This window comes from Rhynchophorus ferrugineus, unplaced genomic scaffold, assembly GCF_030347505.1.
Source record: "Rhynchophorus ferrugineus isolate W39M unplaced genomic scaffold, kcgeb_rfMv2 rfM11, whole genome shotgun sequence".
Taxonomy (NCBI): domain Eukaryota; kingdom Metazoa; phylum Arthropoda; class Insecta; order Coleoptera; family Curculionidae; genus Rhynchophorus; species Rhynchophorus ferrugineus.
In genome coordinates, this window is record NW_027472590.1 from 31,660,402 (window position 1) to 31,676,225 (window position 15,824).

Here is a 15,824-nt window from a genome sequence, read left to right on the forward strand (position 1 = left end):
TGATAGTCCTACCGATGTCGTTTTCGAAACTACTGAATTATGACAATGATTGTTTTAAATGAGTGACATAATGTCTCCAATAAAACATGGCCGCCAACATCGGCCCACACTCCTTGAAAAACCCTATGCGTAGATAAGGTACAGGACTAATGAAATGAAACTACATTTCTGGACTTCCTTTTTTATTATTATTTTGAAAACAGAGCTGAATAACTTACAAAAATAACCAAGATTGCAGTACTAAAGTAGATTTAAACATAATAAATTAATAAAAAATAACTTTGGCTACAATTTAAAATTAACACGCTCAGTGTAAAGAGCCGTAAGTAAGGGGGGGAATATATTACTCTATAAATGAATAATGAATTTTGTCCTACAAACTAAAAAAAAAACAAAAACAATATTAATAATAAACAAATTTTAAGGTTAACGATACGTCTCGTGTAATAAAAACTCATATAAAATAATGAAAACAAGTCTCGCTCGTTAAGCAACGAAATTTTTGATTAGGTTTCATATTTTTAAAAATCTTATTTAAATGCACCTCATTTTACACCTTTTTTTTAACTTTAATTAACGTAATATTACTGTTAACTTATGTAGCAAAATACTTACGAAAAAATACTATCTTTGACACATAACAGATTTTTTTTCTGCCTTATCAAACATAATTTTTTATGGTACTCTGAGGTTATATTGATTCTTCTTTTCCTAATGTTCGTTTAATACGTGCACGTTGAACTGGACGTTTTGGTTTATAGTTTTGTGATGACGTTTCTGACTAGAAATATGATCAGTTTTTGGTGATGTCGACAAATCGAAATTGTGACGAGAGCTAGCTCGCTAACGGAGAGTAAATAACATGGAAGACCAATAACTAATGAATATTCGAGTTCAACGCGCATAGATAGTGAATAAACGAACATTAAAGATTGTGCACGTTTTTACCATTAATACTGATCACCGATATTTTTTCAGTTTTTTTTCTGGATTTTATTTTTTGATTAATCACCGTGTAGTATAAAAGTTTTAAATGCCTTTTAGATGATATCTGATGCCAAAAAATTGACTATATCTTAACAATATATGTTACTCATTAGAAAGATTTGTTTTTTAATCTTGCTTCAAGATGACACTTACGGAGAAACACTACTACTTGTCTAAAAGCACACACCATTTACACCAGCATATCTAAACGCTATCATAAATATACTTTTTTTTGTTTTTAAATATTTAAATATATAATCAACTCTAATAATTCTATACATATGTTAAATATATCATTTTTCTATACAAATTGTAAGGTCCCTATTTTCTGTATTCTTTATGTATTCTTATTAGTAATAATTATTTTTCCTTTAGAAATCATGTTCTGTGCTATAACAAATTTGGAGCGTCTGATTCGCGGTACAGAAAATTAATAACCAATCTAGAAAGCAGGCGGACCACGTCGATAGGTGGCGCTGATTACAAATAAATACGCGACAAGGATTACTTAAACTTAGGAGAGAAATATAAGTAATACAAAAATAACGGTTAATCTATGTCGGATTTTTTATTATCCTCTTTTGTCTGAAGTCGTACACCTTACGACAGAAGAACACCATCTCCGGGGAGATGTTGCTGGCAGGTGGCTGTTTGCTCACCCTGGGGTAAGGCTCCGGGAGGGGAATGCATCTTGGCTCGTCTTCCAGTCCTTCTTCGAGTCTCTTGAAGTGTTTCTTATATCTACGTCAAAGGGTTACGGTCAGGCTCGCATATTTGATCGCCATAGCGACGATGACTTACCTGCAGTACTCGTTAAACGTCAACACGTAACATTTATCGTCGATGCAGGCCACGGAATTGGAATCTTTGTGTCTGGAGGCGAATACTTCGTCGGGTTGATCTGTCGGCAACCTGCCCTGTTCTGTATGTTCCGGTCGGTAGTACCAAAGCAGCGACATCATCATTTCACCTATAAAACACCAGGCGTGTAAAGCGTTATGATCATATCACCAAGCGAGTGCCATACCGTCTTCTGGATTTTCCCAGAGGGCTGCTATTTTGGCCACATAGGGAAGATCATTTCTTCTGGGCCCAGCCTTTAAAAGGACACAGTCACCAGGTACGATCATATCACCTTCGTCCTCGTGCATCATGGCTGGGTAACATTTTCTAACAACGGTCGTTTCGTCGCTCTGAAATATCAATAGACAATATTTAATGCAAGGATCGATACGATATTGAAAACTATATTTTGTTTCGAGAGAACCGATCCAGTAGGTTTTGATTAAATCTTATTGGTACGACAATATTAATAGATAGTTTGTATTCAATGTCAATTCAAAACAATAATTGCAAAAATAAGTGAAAAATCTTATATACCCTATATCCCAATAAAGATTAATTCAATTGAAAAATAAAAGAGCTGCTTTTAAACTTCGAAGCCTAATCTAGTAGTTTGTGAAATAAATTATATATCAGAATGGAATAATCCTAGCCGGACAAAATATTTATAACATAGATAAGGAAATAATATTAATTCATCAAATAATATAAAGAATTTTTTAAAAACTTTACATTAGCTGGAAGTAGTTTAGAAAAAATATGTTATATAAATGACGTCTTAAACTCCCCAAATGTAGGCTAGTCTAGTAGTCCTAAGCTTTAAATGACAAGTGTCAAAAACAGTAACAACCATGACTGAATTGCTTTGCCAGCCACAGTCTAGCTCAAAAGAATGTTCAAAGGAAGAAGTGTTTGCCGAACGGTTCTTAACGGATAAAGTTGAATTCCATCTAGAATTCTTTTCCTAGTTAATTTAAGGACTTATTCAGTGATGTATGTTACTATTAATTTTAAATCTAGCCACCTAAAAGATCTAACTAAAATACATTAATTTTGTTCACACATTTTGGTTAGTAGTGTTGAAGATTAAGAATGTCCTCTGTGCGTGGGTGTGAAAAAACAAATTGGTGTGTTATGTTATTCTCTGGTAGACTTAGGTAACTCTAGTAGATAAATATAAAAGAAAATAGAACACGAACTAAAACACTGGTTGAGTGGCAAATAGTATTTGAATAATTAATAATAAAATTAAAAGAAGGGTGAACTAAAAATAGATTTGTGTAAATTGACTCTTATATATTGCAAGAATTAATCTAGTGGGCTTTGAAAATACCTATATAGTCTAATAAATAGTTAACCCTATTAGAAATTTATAATATAATAGGGATGAAGAGAGACTGTGAACTGAAAAAAGACTGAAAATTTCCTTTTATGCTTTAGAATTAATCTTGTAAATTTTGAACAAATTTTAAAGGGTGAATTGAAAATAGATGGGTGTAATCTGCCTTTTAAATATTTGAAGAATTAATATAGTGGGCTTTTAAAATACTTATATCATTTAATAAATAGTTAACCCTATTAGAAATTTATAATATAATAGGGATAAGGAGAGACTGTGTTAATTTTGTAAGTTTTCAACAAATTTTAAATACACCCTCATAGTGTTATATCGAGAAATGTATAGGATTATGTAAATTGATATGAATACATTTTATGGTTTATGCTTTAGAAGAGCTAATCTAATAGATTTCAGAAAAAAATTGAATCTATTTAATATAGTAAAGTAAAAGAGATGTGAGTGATTGTTTTTTTGAAATAAATATGTATCGATAATTTCTCCTTACATTTATAAACACTTTTCCTTCATACGGTTTCCCTTCCCACATCCATCCGTTGGACCATTTCGGCGAATGCACCGATTTCCTGGTCGTCTTGATGGTTTCCGGCACCGTCGTCTCCGCCTTGGACTTGGTCGCGGTCTTCCTCCGGACGGCGCCCACCTTCTTGCACTCCGTCTTGACCGGCTTCGCGACGGCCTTCCTCGCGACACCGTTCTCTGTCCTTATCGATTCACTGATCACCTCCTCGATCACCTTATCGATGTTATTCTTCGCGATCAGATTGTCCAGGACCTTGGCGGCCGATTTGACCGGCGAAGCTTTCAGGCCCTTCTTCTTGGCCCTGTCGTTCTTCTGGGTCGGGTTGTTGTTCTCGGTCAGGGGAGTCTTGACGTCCTTTATCCTGCGATTGTTCGTTTGTTCCTTGGAGGCGTTCAGTTTCTTTTTGTTGGAGGTTTTCAGTTTGATCTTCGGGAGTTTGGCCTTGGTCGACTCCTTGCTGACCAACTTCTTCTTGCCGTTGCTGATCTTGAAGCAGTTCGTGTGTTTTTTGATGAAGTCCTTGTACGAACTGTTCTTCTTCTTCTTTTGCGGTATCGCTTCAGGTACTTGGTCTTTAGTCATCGACTGTTTACGTTTCATGTTCTTCACCTTGACGTTCTCGGCCACCGTCGCTATGCAGGGCGGCAGGGGCTCGTCGGTTTGGTCCGACGCGTCGGGAGGTGATGTCGCGGACGTCTCATCGGGTTTCTCCGCGGGTTCCTCGGGCAGTACCTCCTCGGACTCGCATTCCATGCTCGCGATCTGTTGCGGCTGGCTCTCGACCGGGTCGACCTTGATGTCAGTTCTGATGGTGTCTCTCTCGCATTCTTCCGACGTGCACGTCGTGGTCTGGCAAGCCTCGGGGACGGGCAAGACCTCCCCGACCTCCGAGACCGGCTCCGTCTTCTTCTGCGGCTCCTCCTTGTTCTTCGGACTTTCGATCTCGCGCTTCACGTAGTCCTGCTGCAGCTGCTGCTGTTGCTGCTGCGGGTTGCACATCAGCAGCATCGTGTTCTGCCTGCGCACCATGGCCTTGCCCACGCGCGCCCTCCTCGTCTTCTCCACCTTGCACTCGGCCGCTTCGGGCGAGTGCGACTCCTGCTTCGGCTCGTTGACCGTAGCGGCGACGGCGGGTGTGTGGTAATTGGCGCCAGCGGGAGAGGGTGGGGGCGGCATGCCACCCGAGGGCATCCCGGCCGATCCCCTCGCGGGGCTGGGGGGGCCGGTGGCGCTGGCCGGCTCTAACGGCAGGGCTAAGGCAACTGGAGGTAAAGGCATCGCGTCTTTGGTGATGTTAGACCTCTTACCCTCACCAGTAAGAGGTCCAGCATGGCCGTTTTTTGGACAGCTATTCAGTGGACACGGGCAAGTCTGATATGTACCATCTGGAAACACGACAAATTAGTAAGGGTTTTATGGTTATTCTGTGAATCCTGCTCGCTCGGCTATAATCGGGATTAACCTTCGGGTATGATCGTGTCGTCCTCGTCGGTTCATTGTTTATCGCCATATGGTCGCCATTTACGACCACAAAATAACAGGTTATAAACCAGCAAACGTTTGAACGCTTTGCTTGTTTTATAAATTTGAAATTGCTATCAGTTACTTCGAACAGGTACAAAATAATGCGAGGCTCTCTCTTGCCAGTAAAATTCGTTCGTAGGTAAGAATTCTTACTGTTAGATATTAAGCTCGTGCGATTTTTATTAAAAATATTTTAACCTGTTGTAGCTGCACTAAGTATTAATACAGAGACACTCACTGAAATATCTCAAAATATGAAAAATACAATCTTGGAATCACCGAAAAGAGACCGTCCTTATACGAAGGGGGTGACGAATCAAGATCAGCTTGATGTTAGTTTTTTCAGAGATCAAATACTTTAATATACAATTGTTAATTAGGTGGATTAGGCCAACAGGGGATACAACTACATAAAAAACACGCCTAGAACTCTAACTCGTAGGTGGTATGGAACAGAGTTAAATGTAAATATAATTAAACACTCTAACCGAAACTATTATAACTCTGTACTTAATTGTAGTTTTAAGTCCTTCGATAATATATGCATTAGATTCACTATAATGTTAAAATAAATTATATTTAATAACAGTATTTCTGTTTACTTATTTTATTTAGATCAGAATTTTGTTGTATATCAAAGTTATAATGAACTAAAACTCGGCGTTTTGATGCCATCAATTCAAATGACGTGAGCTTACTGTTTTATTGAACGGACTATAAAGGTCCCTGCTAACAAGAATGATATAATCGTACTCCCTGACCAAGAAAAGGTTGGGAACTCTTGTTTTATGGCGATAAAGACAAGATCATAGCCGAAGGGTGAATCTGATGATACACCAGCCAACGGGGTTCGCAGAATAATGATTGCTGGTGGCGTTTCGACGCAACTTACTTATATAGGGGATGGCTCTGGTCGGTGAGTGGGAGTAACACGCCGGCGGAAGACCGTAGGTGGCGGGGTAATAATGCGGCGGCGGCTGATACGACTCCACGAGGGTAGGAGGCGTCGGGGGTGGATACGTCTCCATTATGGTGGGTGGTGGAGGCGGCGGACCTCCCGGCGTCGGTGGATATGACCCCGTGGAGGATACCGGCGATGCCGACACTACCTGTAATTGGATTAAATCCGTGAGAAAAAAAACACGGAACCCGTAAAAAACAAACTTACAACCTGTTGACTGGGCTGAGCCGTGGGGGGGCCTGGCGGTGGATAGAGGTCGGTCCCGTGCGGACCGTAGTACGAGTACCGGTGGAAGGTACTAGGAGGCGCCGCGTACTTGGCGTGGCGCACGTAGGATCCCGCTGGCGCCGAAGGGTAACAGAGCTCGTGGTGCGCATAGGGATGGCTGGGAGGCGGCGGCGTGGGATAGTGGAACTGCGAGGAGTACGGGTAGGGCGGGTATTGGTACTGGGCGTACCGGTACGGTGCCGGGGGAGGCGGATGACTCGAGGAAGGCGGAGGATCCTTGGTACCAGCAGTGACCGATGTTATTATCACCTGAAACAAAAAATGGTCGCTTATTATTGCATACTAATATCTAGAATACATGGGCTGAAAAGTTCCGGGCGTAACAAAGAAAACGCGTTTTTTTGTTCAAAATTGGCTTTATTGATCAACGTAATCTCTATCAAGAGCCGCAGAATCATTCCAGCACCGCTCCAGCACTTCAATACCACTTTTGTAGAAAGACTTATATTATAGAGAAGTTATATTGTGATGTTCCTTTTTACTTAAAAAGAAGGCCTTTTAGTTTAACGTTTCAGCGTTTTAACAGGATTACAAATATGGAGAGTCAAAGGTACGTTTAGTTTCAGTTATTACAAATAGGATAAATTCATTAAATTACTTAAATTTTGCAGAGAAAGTAAATTAATGTTAAGTTTGTAATATAACATACTTAGTAGCAAGAGAAAGAAAGATTTCACCATCAGCTTGCTGCACAACTAAAGCGAATAACAAGAAGGATCTCTGCCTTCTCTGTGTCTCCAATTTAACGATTTTAGTATCCATATATACTGAATTTCGGCAGTATCTTTGTCGGATCCATAATATAGATGGTAATCTAAACTATATTTTAAGCATTTGTAAGGCTTTGAAAGTTGGAAGCCACAGGACAATAAAGAAAAAATATATTGTTTAAAGAATTTCTCAGAAATAAAAGAAGTCAAGAAGCTTATATACCACTGTATCACGAGTTATCATCAATATGATTATTATCTTATGAATGAATTTTAGGTAGGGTACGGTAAGTCAAGAAGAGTTACAGACAAAAAATTAATTTGAGCCTGTCTATATAAGTCTTTTTTGTTAAAAATGTTATAAGACTCAATATTGAAACAAATACATGTAGCCAATATGAATCTCAGTATAATATTCAACAACTGAATTTTGACAAAATAGGGAATTATATATTTAAGTCATTTCAATTAATTCAGTTTATAGGCATTACACAAGTGCAGGAAAATATTGCATACCATTAATCCTGAAAAGAATAGGATCGTACTTGCTGCAGCTGTATGATTTGTTGATAAGGAAAAGTAATCTGCCAAAATATCAAAGAAGAGACAAGCAGAAATAAAAGAAAATAGTTGAAAGGTATATAGGTAAAATAAAACACAAAATACTAACATCATTGAGTTTTTAGGTATTTGAGTCCTTGATGTCATTAATTATGGTGGTGTTTTTTTAGACGGTAAGTCCTTTTTCCATGAAATATGTTAACCTTGCCTTTATTTGGAAAATTTTTCTATTGCAACTTTTATTGTATTGTAATTAATTAGTAATTAGTATAAAGGACTGTGTCTACAAGAAAGTTGTTAATTTTATTTGTATATTATACAATTGTAGTATTGTATCACTGCATAGTATAAAACAAAGTCGCCTTTTCTGTCCCTATATCCCTATGTGCGCTTAAATCTTTAAAACTACGCAACGGATTTTGATGCGGTTTTTTTCAATAGATAGAGTGATTCAAGAGGAAGGTTTATATGTATAATACATGCATAATATACTAAGGCAACATTGCTAATTTTAGAGGTTTCTAACGTGATGTCGTAAATTAACCTATTTTTTTTAGGCTTATTTAGCAATTAGCAAAAACGCTGCCTAACCCTACGAGTTAGATCAAATTAATGTACTACAGTATTGTACACCATAAAAAGGTCTACAAAAAAGTCCGCGATGGTATGTTTATCTTTTAGGGATAACCCACATTAACCATTTTTATTGTTTACTTTTTACGTGAGAAAATGGCTTATTTACGAAGCTATTTTAAGCAATACGGCATTAATCCTTATCGAATTAAGTACCTTAAATACAGTGTGCAATTAATATAGATCAATATGGTTCCTTACAGCGTGTAAATTAAACAAATATTTTCGGAGATATTACAAATTTAAAATTTGCGTTTAAAAATGTGTAATGTAATAAAAATTGTATGAATTTAGATATTCCAAAGATAGCAGGAAATCTTCATAGTAAGTATAGGGGAAGAAGTTTTACTCCAAATTTAATGCGTGCAGGCCAAGGGCAGTAATGAATGAACCAAAAATACTGGATCGATTTTAATCATGTTTTCATTGAGTGACATAGGCATATATATTTTATGCCCGTGCAAAGTCGGAGCGGGCCGCTATAGTTTTTATATACAACGTTCATATTTTTTCTGTAGTGTATTTAATTTAGTATCAGCATTGCACCCGTGCGAAGCCGGGGCGGGTCGCTAGTATTCAAATATATGGTAATTTAGTAAATAGTTTATGGAATAGTTAGGTTCATTGTTTTATATCCTTTATAATTAATATTAAATTTTAAAATATATAAATGAATATAATATAAAAATTTAGTATTATGCTGTATTTTTCTTTTTACCTCCTCTAAAATGTTTCGTAAATTAATGTCATGTTCTTACTGTTTTTTTAAAGGTCATTTTTACTAAATATACATATGTATGGTATGTATAGCTTAATATAAAACTTATAAACATTACCCTTTATTTTAATAACTAATACAGAGTACGCCTTGAAGACTAACACTATGCCGATATCAGAAGTTTGGTTATATATAAGATACAACACTACTCATGACGTCCCAAGCAATACTGAGAATATTCAAATATTTCTAACACTAGGGACGCACGCGCTGGCGCAGTATAGCCAATCTACTGAAAAAAAAATACAAAAGATTTCGAGGTAGTATAATCACTTTAGTTATCTAGAGCCATGACTTTTATATCTTAAATTTATATAAAAATGTTTTTGTAAACCTGCAAATATGTTTCTTAAGACTTCAATAATTCATCTAATGTCGGCGGATAAGCAATTTTCATGAAAAAAAAAACATAAATTGGGTGCTAAGGTAGTATAACCCCTTAAACAACTCAATATAAATACTCTAAATCTGTTTATTAAAAAAATACAACACTTTTTCATCGACACAACACTATTCTTTCATAAAAACCCCGCCACCTTGATCGACATTCCTTTTATTTATATTACCCTAAACCGCTGCTAGCTATCGCATATAAAATTATACTTCGAATAAAATGTAAAAAAGTATATCCTGTGTTAATGACTTAACAGTACCATTTATAATGTTAGCGGGGCTGAGTCCTGTCGCCATCGTTATAACCGACAACAAAGAGTTAGCGGTTAAAGCGGTCGACGGAAAGGAAAAAAAAAGAAGAAAAATGGGTTTATCCAACTAGCGTGTGGCGGAATGAGACCGAATCAACGGCGTTTTAATTTAATAAAGCCACCAGAGGGGAATTGGTCTTCGATTACGAGTTTGGAATTGATTTATCACACGATTTTCTTATTATTGTTCTTAAATTATGTAGGTGGGGGAAAATAATTTTGATATTTTGTTAATAGACCAGTTGGTATTGGTCCAGCCTGTTGCCAAATGTCTACAATATTCTTCAAAACATTAGTGATACTAATTAGAGGTTACAAATCGGCAAACGTTGTAAACCAAAATTCTAAGTTAAAGTGGCAACATTGGATAAACTATAATTTAATTCATTAGTGAGTGAACCAATATGTTGACTTGATTTAATACCAAAATTATGTACAAGACTTAATTAATATTAAATACTAGCAAATACTTGTATCTTTGAATACAATAAATTGTGGCGAACATCCTGAACAAGATAGTCTATGTAGGAATAAGTAAATGTTGTTTGTTTTAGTGGATTAAGGAGGTCGATATAATTGCAAAGACAAAGATGGAAAATTATTCATTGCTAAATCCAAATAAGATTCAGCTTATATGGATAATGTACAATTATAGTTGTAATAAATATTAGTGTTGGGAACTATCGACTGAAATCGACTATCGACTGTTTAGTAATGACTATTTTTTACTATCGACTGTTTCAGTCGCTATGTTTGGTTGAACTGATTTTACTACTTGTTACCAGTGACTGTTTCAGTCGCTGTTTTCGGTCCGACTGATTTTGTTTCTATTTACCATCGACTGTTTCAGTCGCTATTTTTAGTTCGACTGATTTTACTACTGTTTACCAGTGACTGTTTTCAGTCGTGTACTCTTAGTTACTATTTTTGGTTCTACTAGTTTCATTTGACTGATTTTTAACGTTCTGGCTCTGTCGTCCTAGTCGCGACCTTGACAAAAATGTAAATGTATATATATATATATATATATATATATATATATATATATATATATATATATATATATATATATATATATAGTTTTATATTATTTTTTTTGATAGTTTGCTTATAAATAACAATATATTGTATATTAATATAGCAGCATTCTGAACGATATTTTTCAATCTTTAGTTTTTGGGTTTTGTTTAAATTCTATTGTATTGTCTATATTTATTATAGTTTATTATTTGAAAATAGCAATTAACATATTAAAATACGGTAAAACATTTATGGAGTATTATTCCATTCCATAGAAAAATTCCATTCCTTTTTATAGGCCCACAGAACATTTAAATATAAAAGTAATTCTACTTCGTTTAAAATGAAATTATTAATTGCTTATTAATAGTATTCAGTAATTATTTTTTTCCTTTTCTTTTTTAAAGTTAGTACGTTAAGGAATATGTACATCTCCGTCTTGCTTATACTTCCGTTGGAAAATATAAGCACATATAAAATTAACTGCTCCAAGTAATTATTTCCGTCCTTTCCTCTCTCACAATTTTTACATGAAAGGATTCGTACATCTTCGTCTGACATCACGAATTGAACAAAACAGTCGAATCGACTGTTTTCAATCGATAGTTCCCAACGCTAATAAATATATGTCTCAAAAAGTTTAAAAGACAAGACAGAAACCGTAAAAGTTATATTTTGTGTTACATTCAAGGCCACAGTGCGACACTTGAATATCAGTTATCACCAGAATTATAAATGTAAAACACAATTATTAATATAATGTAGATCCCTTTCCATACTCTCTATGTTTTGTGAACCGACCGTTTGCTATTCTTGTTGAGTAAAGTTACAAGACAAGTCCAGACAAGTTGTATCGTCGCATGATACTGCTGCAGTTCACTTGCAGAAGACAATCTTATTTTTGTACAATGTAAAATGATTTATCAGAAAAGCAGCAATATCAACGAGTAGTGATTGAAATTCATTCATGCTACATAAAAAAAACATCAAAGATTTGTTCTCGTCCATTATTTCAAACCACAATCATTAACAAAGATCCCTGTTTTATTTGTAATATTGTATAGACGTTAAAAGCTTCTGACACATGACCGACACTGTAATTGAACACCTTATATTCTTAGCCTGAATGAATTTTGATATGTCAGAGATATCTATCGGTGAAAGTGACAAAGTATCAATATAAACAACTGTCCAAAAAACCCACAAAAATAACTGTTAAATTCGGTGGTTTTGATGTTTCTGTACTTTAAATAACAGTTTTCCAAGACTAATTGGACAAAAATCCGCCTCAAACTATGAGGCAGCTGACCATGGATCAACTGTTTACAGGTGTTTGTTTAAATGCGAGGGGAAAGATTCAAAAGAAGAGAAAATGACCGTGACACGAATTGATTGAAAATGACATCTCGAAGAGCTTTCTATGGTTTATTGTGGTTGCCCTTGAAAAATGAATCTACTAAGGCAATCCCAAGTGTGGAAGTCATGCGCTAGTTCAGAAAAGTTTTCCGCATCAACAGTGAAGTTTAATATTCATGGTCGAAAAGTCCTGCAGTGCATTATTAGACCATTATGGGGTAGTGAATTACAAGCTGCTAAAACTGTTACTGTACATGTTTATTGTTGATTAGACATATTGTTGCAAAAAATACCAGAAAAGCCTAGTCTTGTCGGTCACACGTTGCAGGATCTGAGCTGTGAGCAGCAAGGATGCACTGTTGAGACTCTAACGGCAAGTTCTGCAACACTCGGCGTATTCAACATGTCTTGGCTGACAAACGTTTTCGAAACACTCAGATTCTCACAACAAATGCGCTTTTTTTTAAATTACAGCTAATATAACATCGTATAAATGTTAACAGCTTCTTCATATATAAATATTATATTGTATCATGTTTTCAAACAGTAGATGAGTAACTAATAAAGAAACAAAAAGGACTATCAACAGTTATGTGTTACATTTCACGGCATTGTGCCCATTAATCACAGATAAAAACAATTGCGTCATCTTCAACGACGAACCACAAATAAGACTTACCATCATGCTAATTCAGTCGATCATGAAAATCACAACGAATCACACAATAAAATCCGTTTGAATAAACAACTAAATTCACTAGGAACTCACTATCATATTACATCGTAGACTACCGAACTCGACGACTGCAACTAAACGACTGACCGTCGACGGCTTCGCTACGTGAAACGCCAGCCCTAAACAGAACGTTTCCGAAACGTTCTCGAACGAACACCAGCTGATTCGAGAAAAATGTCTGCGTTTGCTGAAGGCGCAGGGGTGGTTTTTATTCGTCAACGTTGGTCGTTCGGACAGGTTCCGGAGCCTGATGCCGAAATGATGATGCTGTTCCTCACGATTATTGAGATGTTTTTAATTGAGGAATGCTCTGTTCGCTACTTTTAATGTCTGTCGTAACAGGTCAATTGAAAAGTTCCCGGCCTACCATAACACATTTTTTTGGCAAAATTAGTTTTTTTTATTCAACATAATAATTCCCTTCAAGGGTGATACACTGATTATAGCGACCCTACAACTTTTCGATACCATTATTGCAGTACGATTTGTTCTTTGTTTCAAAATAGGCCTCAGTTTCGGCGACCACTTCTTCATTCGAAGAAAATTTCGTCCCAGCGAACATTCCTTTGAGATTTGAGAGCAGGAAATAGTCGCTGGGGAGCCGATCTGGAGAATATGGTGGATGAAGAAGCAATTCGAAGCCCAATTCATGGATTTTTGCCATCGTTTTCACTGACTTGTGACACGGTGCATTGTCTTCGTGAAGCAGCACTTTCCTTTTCTTCAAATGTGGTCGTTTTTCGGAGAGTTCGTCCTTCAAACGGTCCAATAACGTTATGTAATAGTCGATGTTAATGGTCCTTCCTTTTTCAAGGTAGTTAATGAAAATTATTCCATGCGCATCCCAAAATACAGACGTCATAACCTTGCCAGCCGACTGTTGGGCTTTCTCACGCTTTGGAGCGAGTTGATCGTATGCAGTCCACTCGGATGACTGTCGATTGGACTTCGGAGTGAAATGATGGAGCCATGTTTCATCCATTGTCACATATCGACGCAAAATCTCTGGTTTATTACGCTTGATCATCTTCAAACACTGCTCCGAATCATCAACTCGTCGTTGTTTTTAGTCAAAACTGAGCTCGCGCGGCACCCACTTTGCACAGAGCTTTCTCATACCAAAATATTCGTGAATGATATGACGTACACGTTCAGTTGATATCTTTACAGTGTTTGCTATTTCATTCAATTTCAATTTACGGACATTCAAAACCATTTTGTGGATTTTTTTAATGTTTCCGTCGGTAACAACTGCGTTCATCCACTTCGGTGCTAATTTCACCACGTCTAAACTTAGCATACCAATCCTTGATGTATGATTTTCCTGGGGCAGTGTCTGGAAACTCAACATCAAGCCAAGTTTTTGCTTCAACTGTATTTTTTCACAATAACAAAAGTTGTTTTACTCAAAATGCTATAATTTACAAACTATGTGCACAGATATGTCGGTAATTGTTCAGAATATACATGAGCATCTCGTTAAAACGTGTTAGGAGAGAAAGAAAAGTAACTGTTTTGCAGATATGGCCAATGCATTAAGGAGAATACAGTGATTAAATCTAGTTTTATCAAGAAATATGTATACAGTTATTAACAGAACAAACGAGGGAGAAATACAGTGATATAAAAGTGTCTTTAAAAGGAAACACTGCACCGAAGATACAAGAACTAAGCGTAAAAGATAAATTTGCTCTCTAAAGAATGTAAAATATATTACTTGGATATACAATTGTTAATTAGATGGAATAGGCCTCCAGGGGATACAACTACAAACGCGCCTAGAACTCTTAACCCATACCACGAAAGGAGTTCAATGTAAATACAATGAAACACAACCCGTCACAAATTTAGATGACGTATTTACCATACTTTTGGATAGACCATACCAGAACTTTATCGTTAACCCATCATTAAAGGAACATGGGCGTGTTCCATGAATGATGGTGACGTTATCAACCAATTTTCGGTAAGAAAGAAGGCTTTATTTAAACGACAATTTTCCCGGAACCGGCCTCCATATTACCGTTATCTGTGAAACAGAAATAACACGACGTCGAAGAAGACGTCAAGCGACCTACCGGCACCGAACGCCGAAGTTAAAACGTGAAATCCTTTCGTTTTGTCATGGTTAAATCGAGGCTGGAGCATTATCGGTTTGGCCGACCGTTTTTCGAACAGAAACGTGCAGCTGAATGGACAACAATGAGACCCTTTCTGAGAAACTACCGGCTTATTTACGGCTTTATAAGTACAATCTCCTGTATAAATACTTCAATTATGTACAACTAATGCGAATAGGGCCAATCCAACTTAATTCGCTTGATAAAATAACCAAGTTTAGTGTAATAGAGTAATAGTTGATTGGATGTGAAAACAGAAATGGATGATGACTATTTTAAATAACTACTTTATGACAATTCTACGCATTGAAAAGTCCCTGGCCTGACACATAGATGGCGCTACTAGAATTAAATCCCTATGTCTTTTAGTTAGTTCTAACACTCAAAAAATGCGTGTATAAATTTGACGGCTGTCGGATTATTAGTTTCTGAATTATAGCATTTTGAATGAAGTAACTTTTGTTATTGTGAAAAAAATGGATAAAAAGGAATTTCGCGTATTGATAAAATATTGCATTTGAAGGGAAAAAATGAAGTTGAAGCTTGGCGTGGTGCTGAGTTTTCGGACACTGCCCTAGGAAAATCACCCATCAAGGATTGTTATGCTGCTAAGTTTAGACGCGATGAAATGAGCACCGAAGACGGTAAACGCAGTGGACGCCCAAAAGAGGTTGTTACCCATGAAAATATTTAAAAAATCCACAAAATGATTTTGAATGACCG

The 15,824-nt window shown here is 36.5% G+C and overlaps 1 protein-coding gene across 4 annotated transcripts in view; it reads right to left on the reverse strand.

The window, feature by feature from the left end:
• Window positions 1–165: 165 nt before the first annotated feature.
• Window positions 166–15,824, reverse strand: part of Hers (Histone gene-specific Epigenetic Repressor in late S phase) — a 211,161-nt gene continuing 195,502 nt past the window's right edge. For 2 of the 4 annotated variants that reach the window (XM_076417081.1, XM_076417079.1), the window contains exons 6-11: window positions 6,406–6,732; window positions 6,127–6,343; window positions 3,675–5,095; window positions 2,015–2,180; window positions 1,789–1,957; window positions 166–1,728 (exon numbers count right to left, since the gene is read on the reverse strand). In XM_076417081.1, coding sequence (XP_076273196.1) covers window positions 1,542–1,728; window positions 1,789–1,957; window positions 2,015–2,180; window positions 3,675–5,095; window positions 6,127–6,343; window positions 6,406–6,732 — 2,487 coding nt within the window. In that variant the 3' untranslated portion in view covers window positions 166–1,541. Of the gene's footprint in view, window positions 1,729–1,788; window positions 1,958–2,014; window positions 2,181–3,674; window positions 5,096–6,126; window positions 6,344–6,402; window positions 6,733–15,824 lie in introns of all 4 variants that reach the window. The other 2 variants (XM_076417080.1, XM_076417078.1) reach the window with 1 other exon arrangement.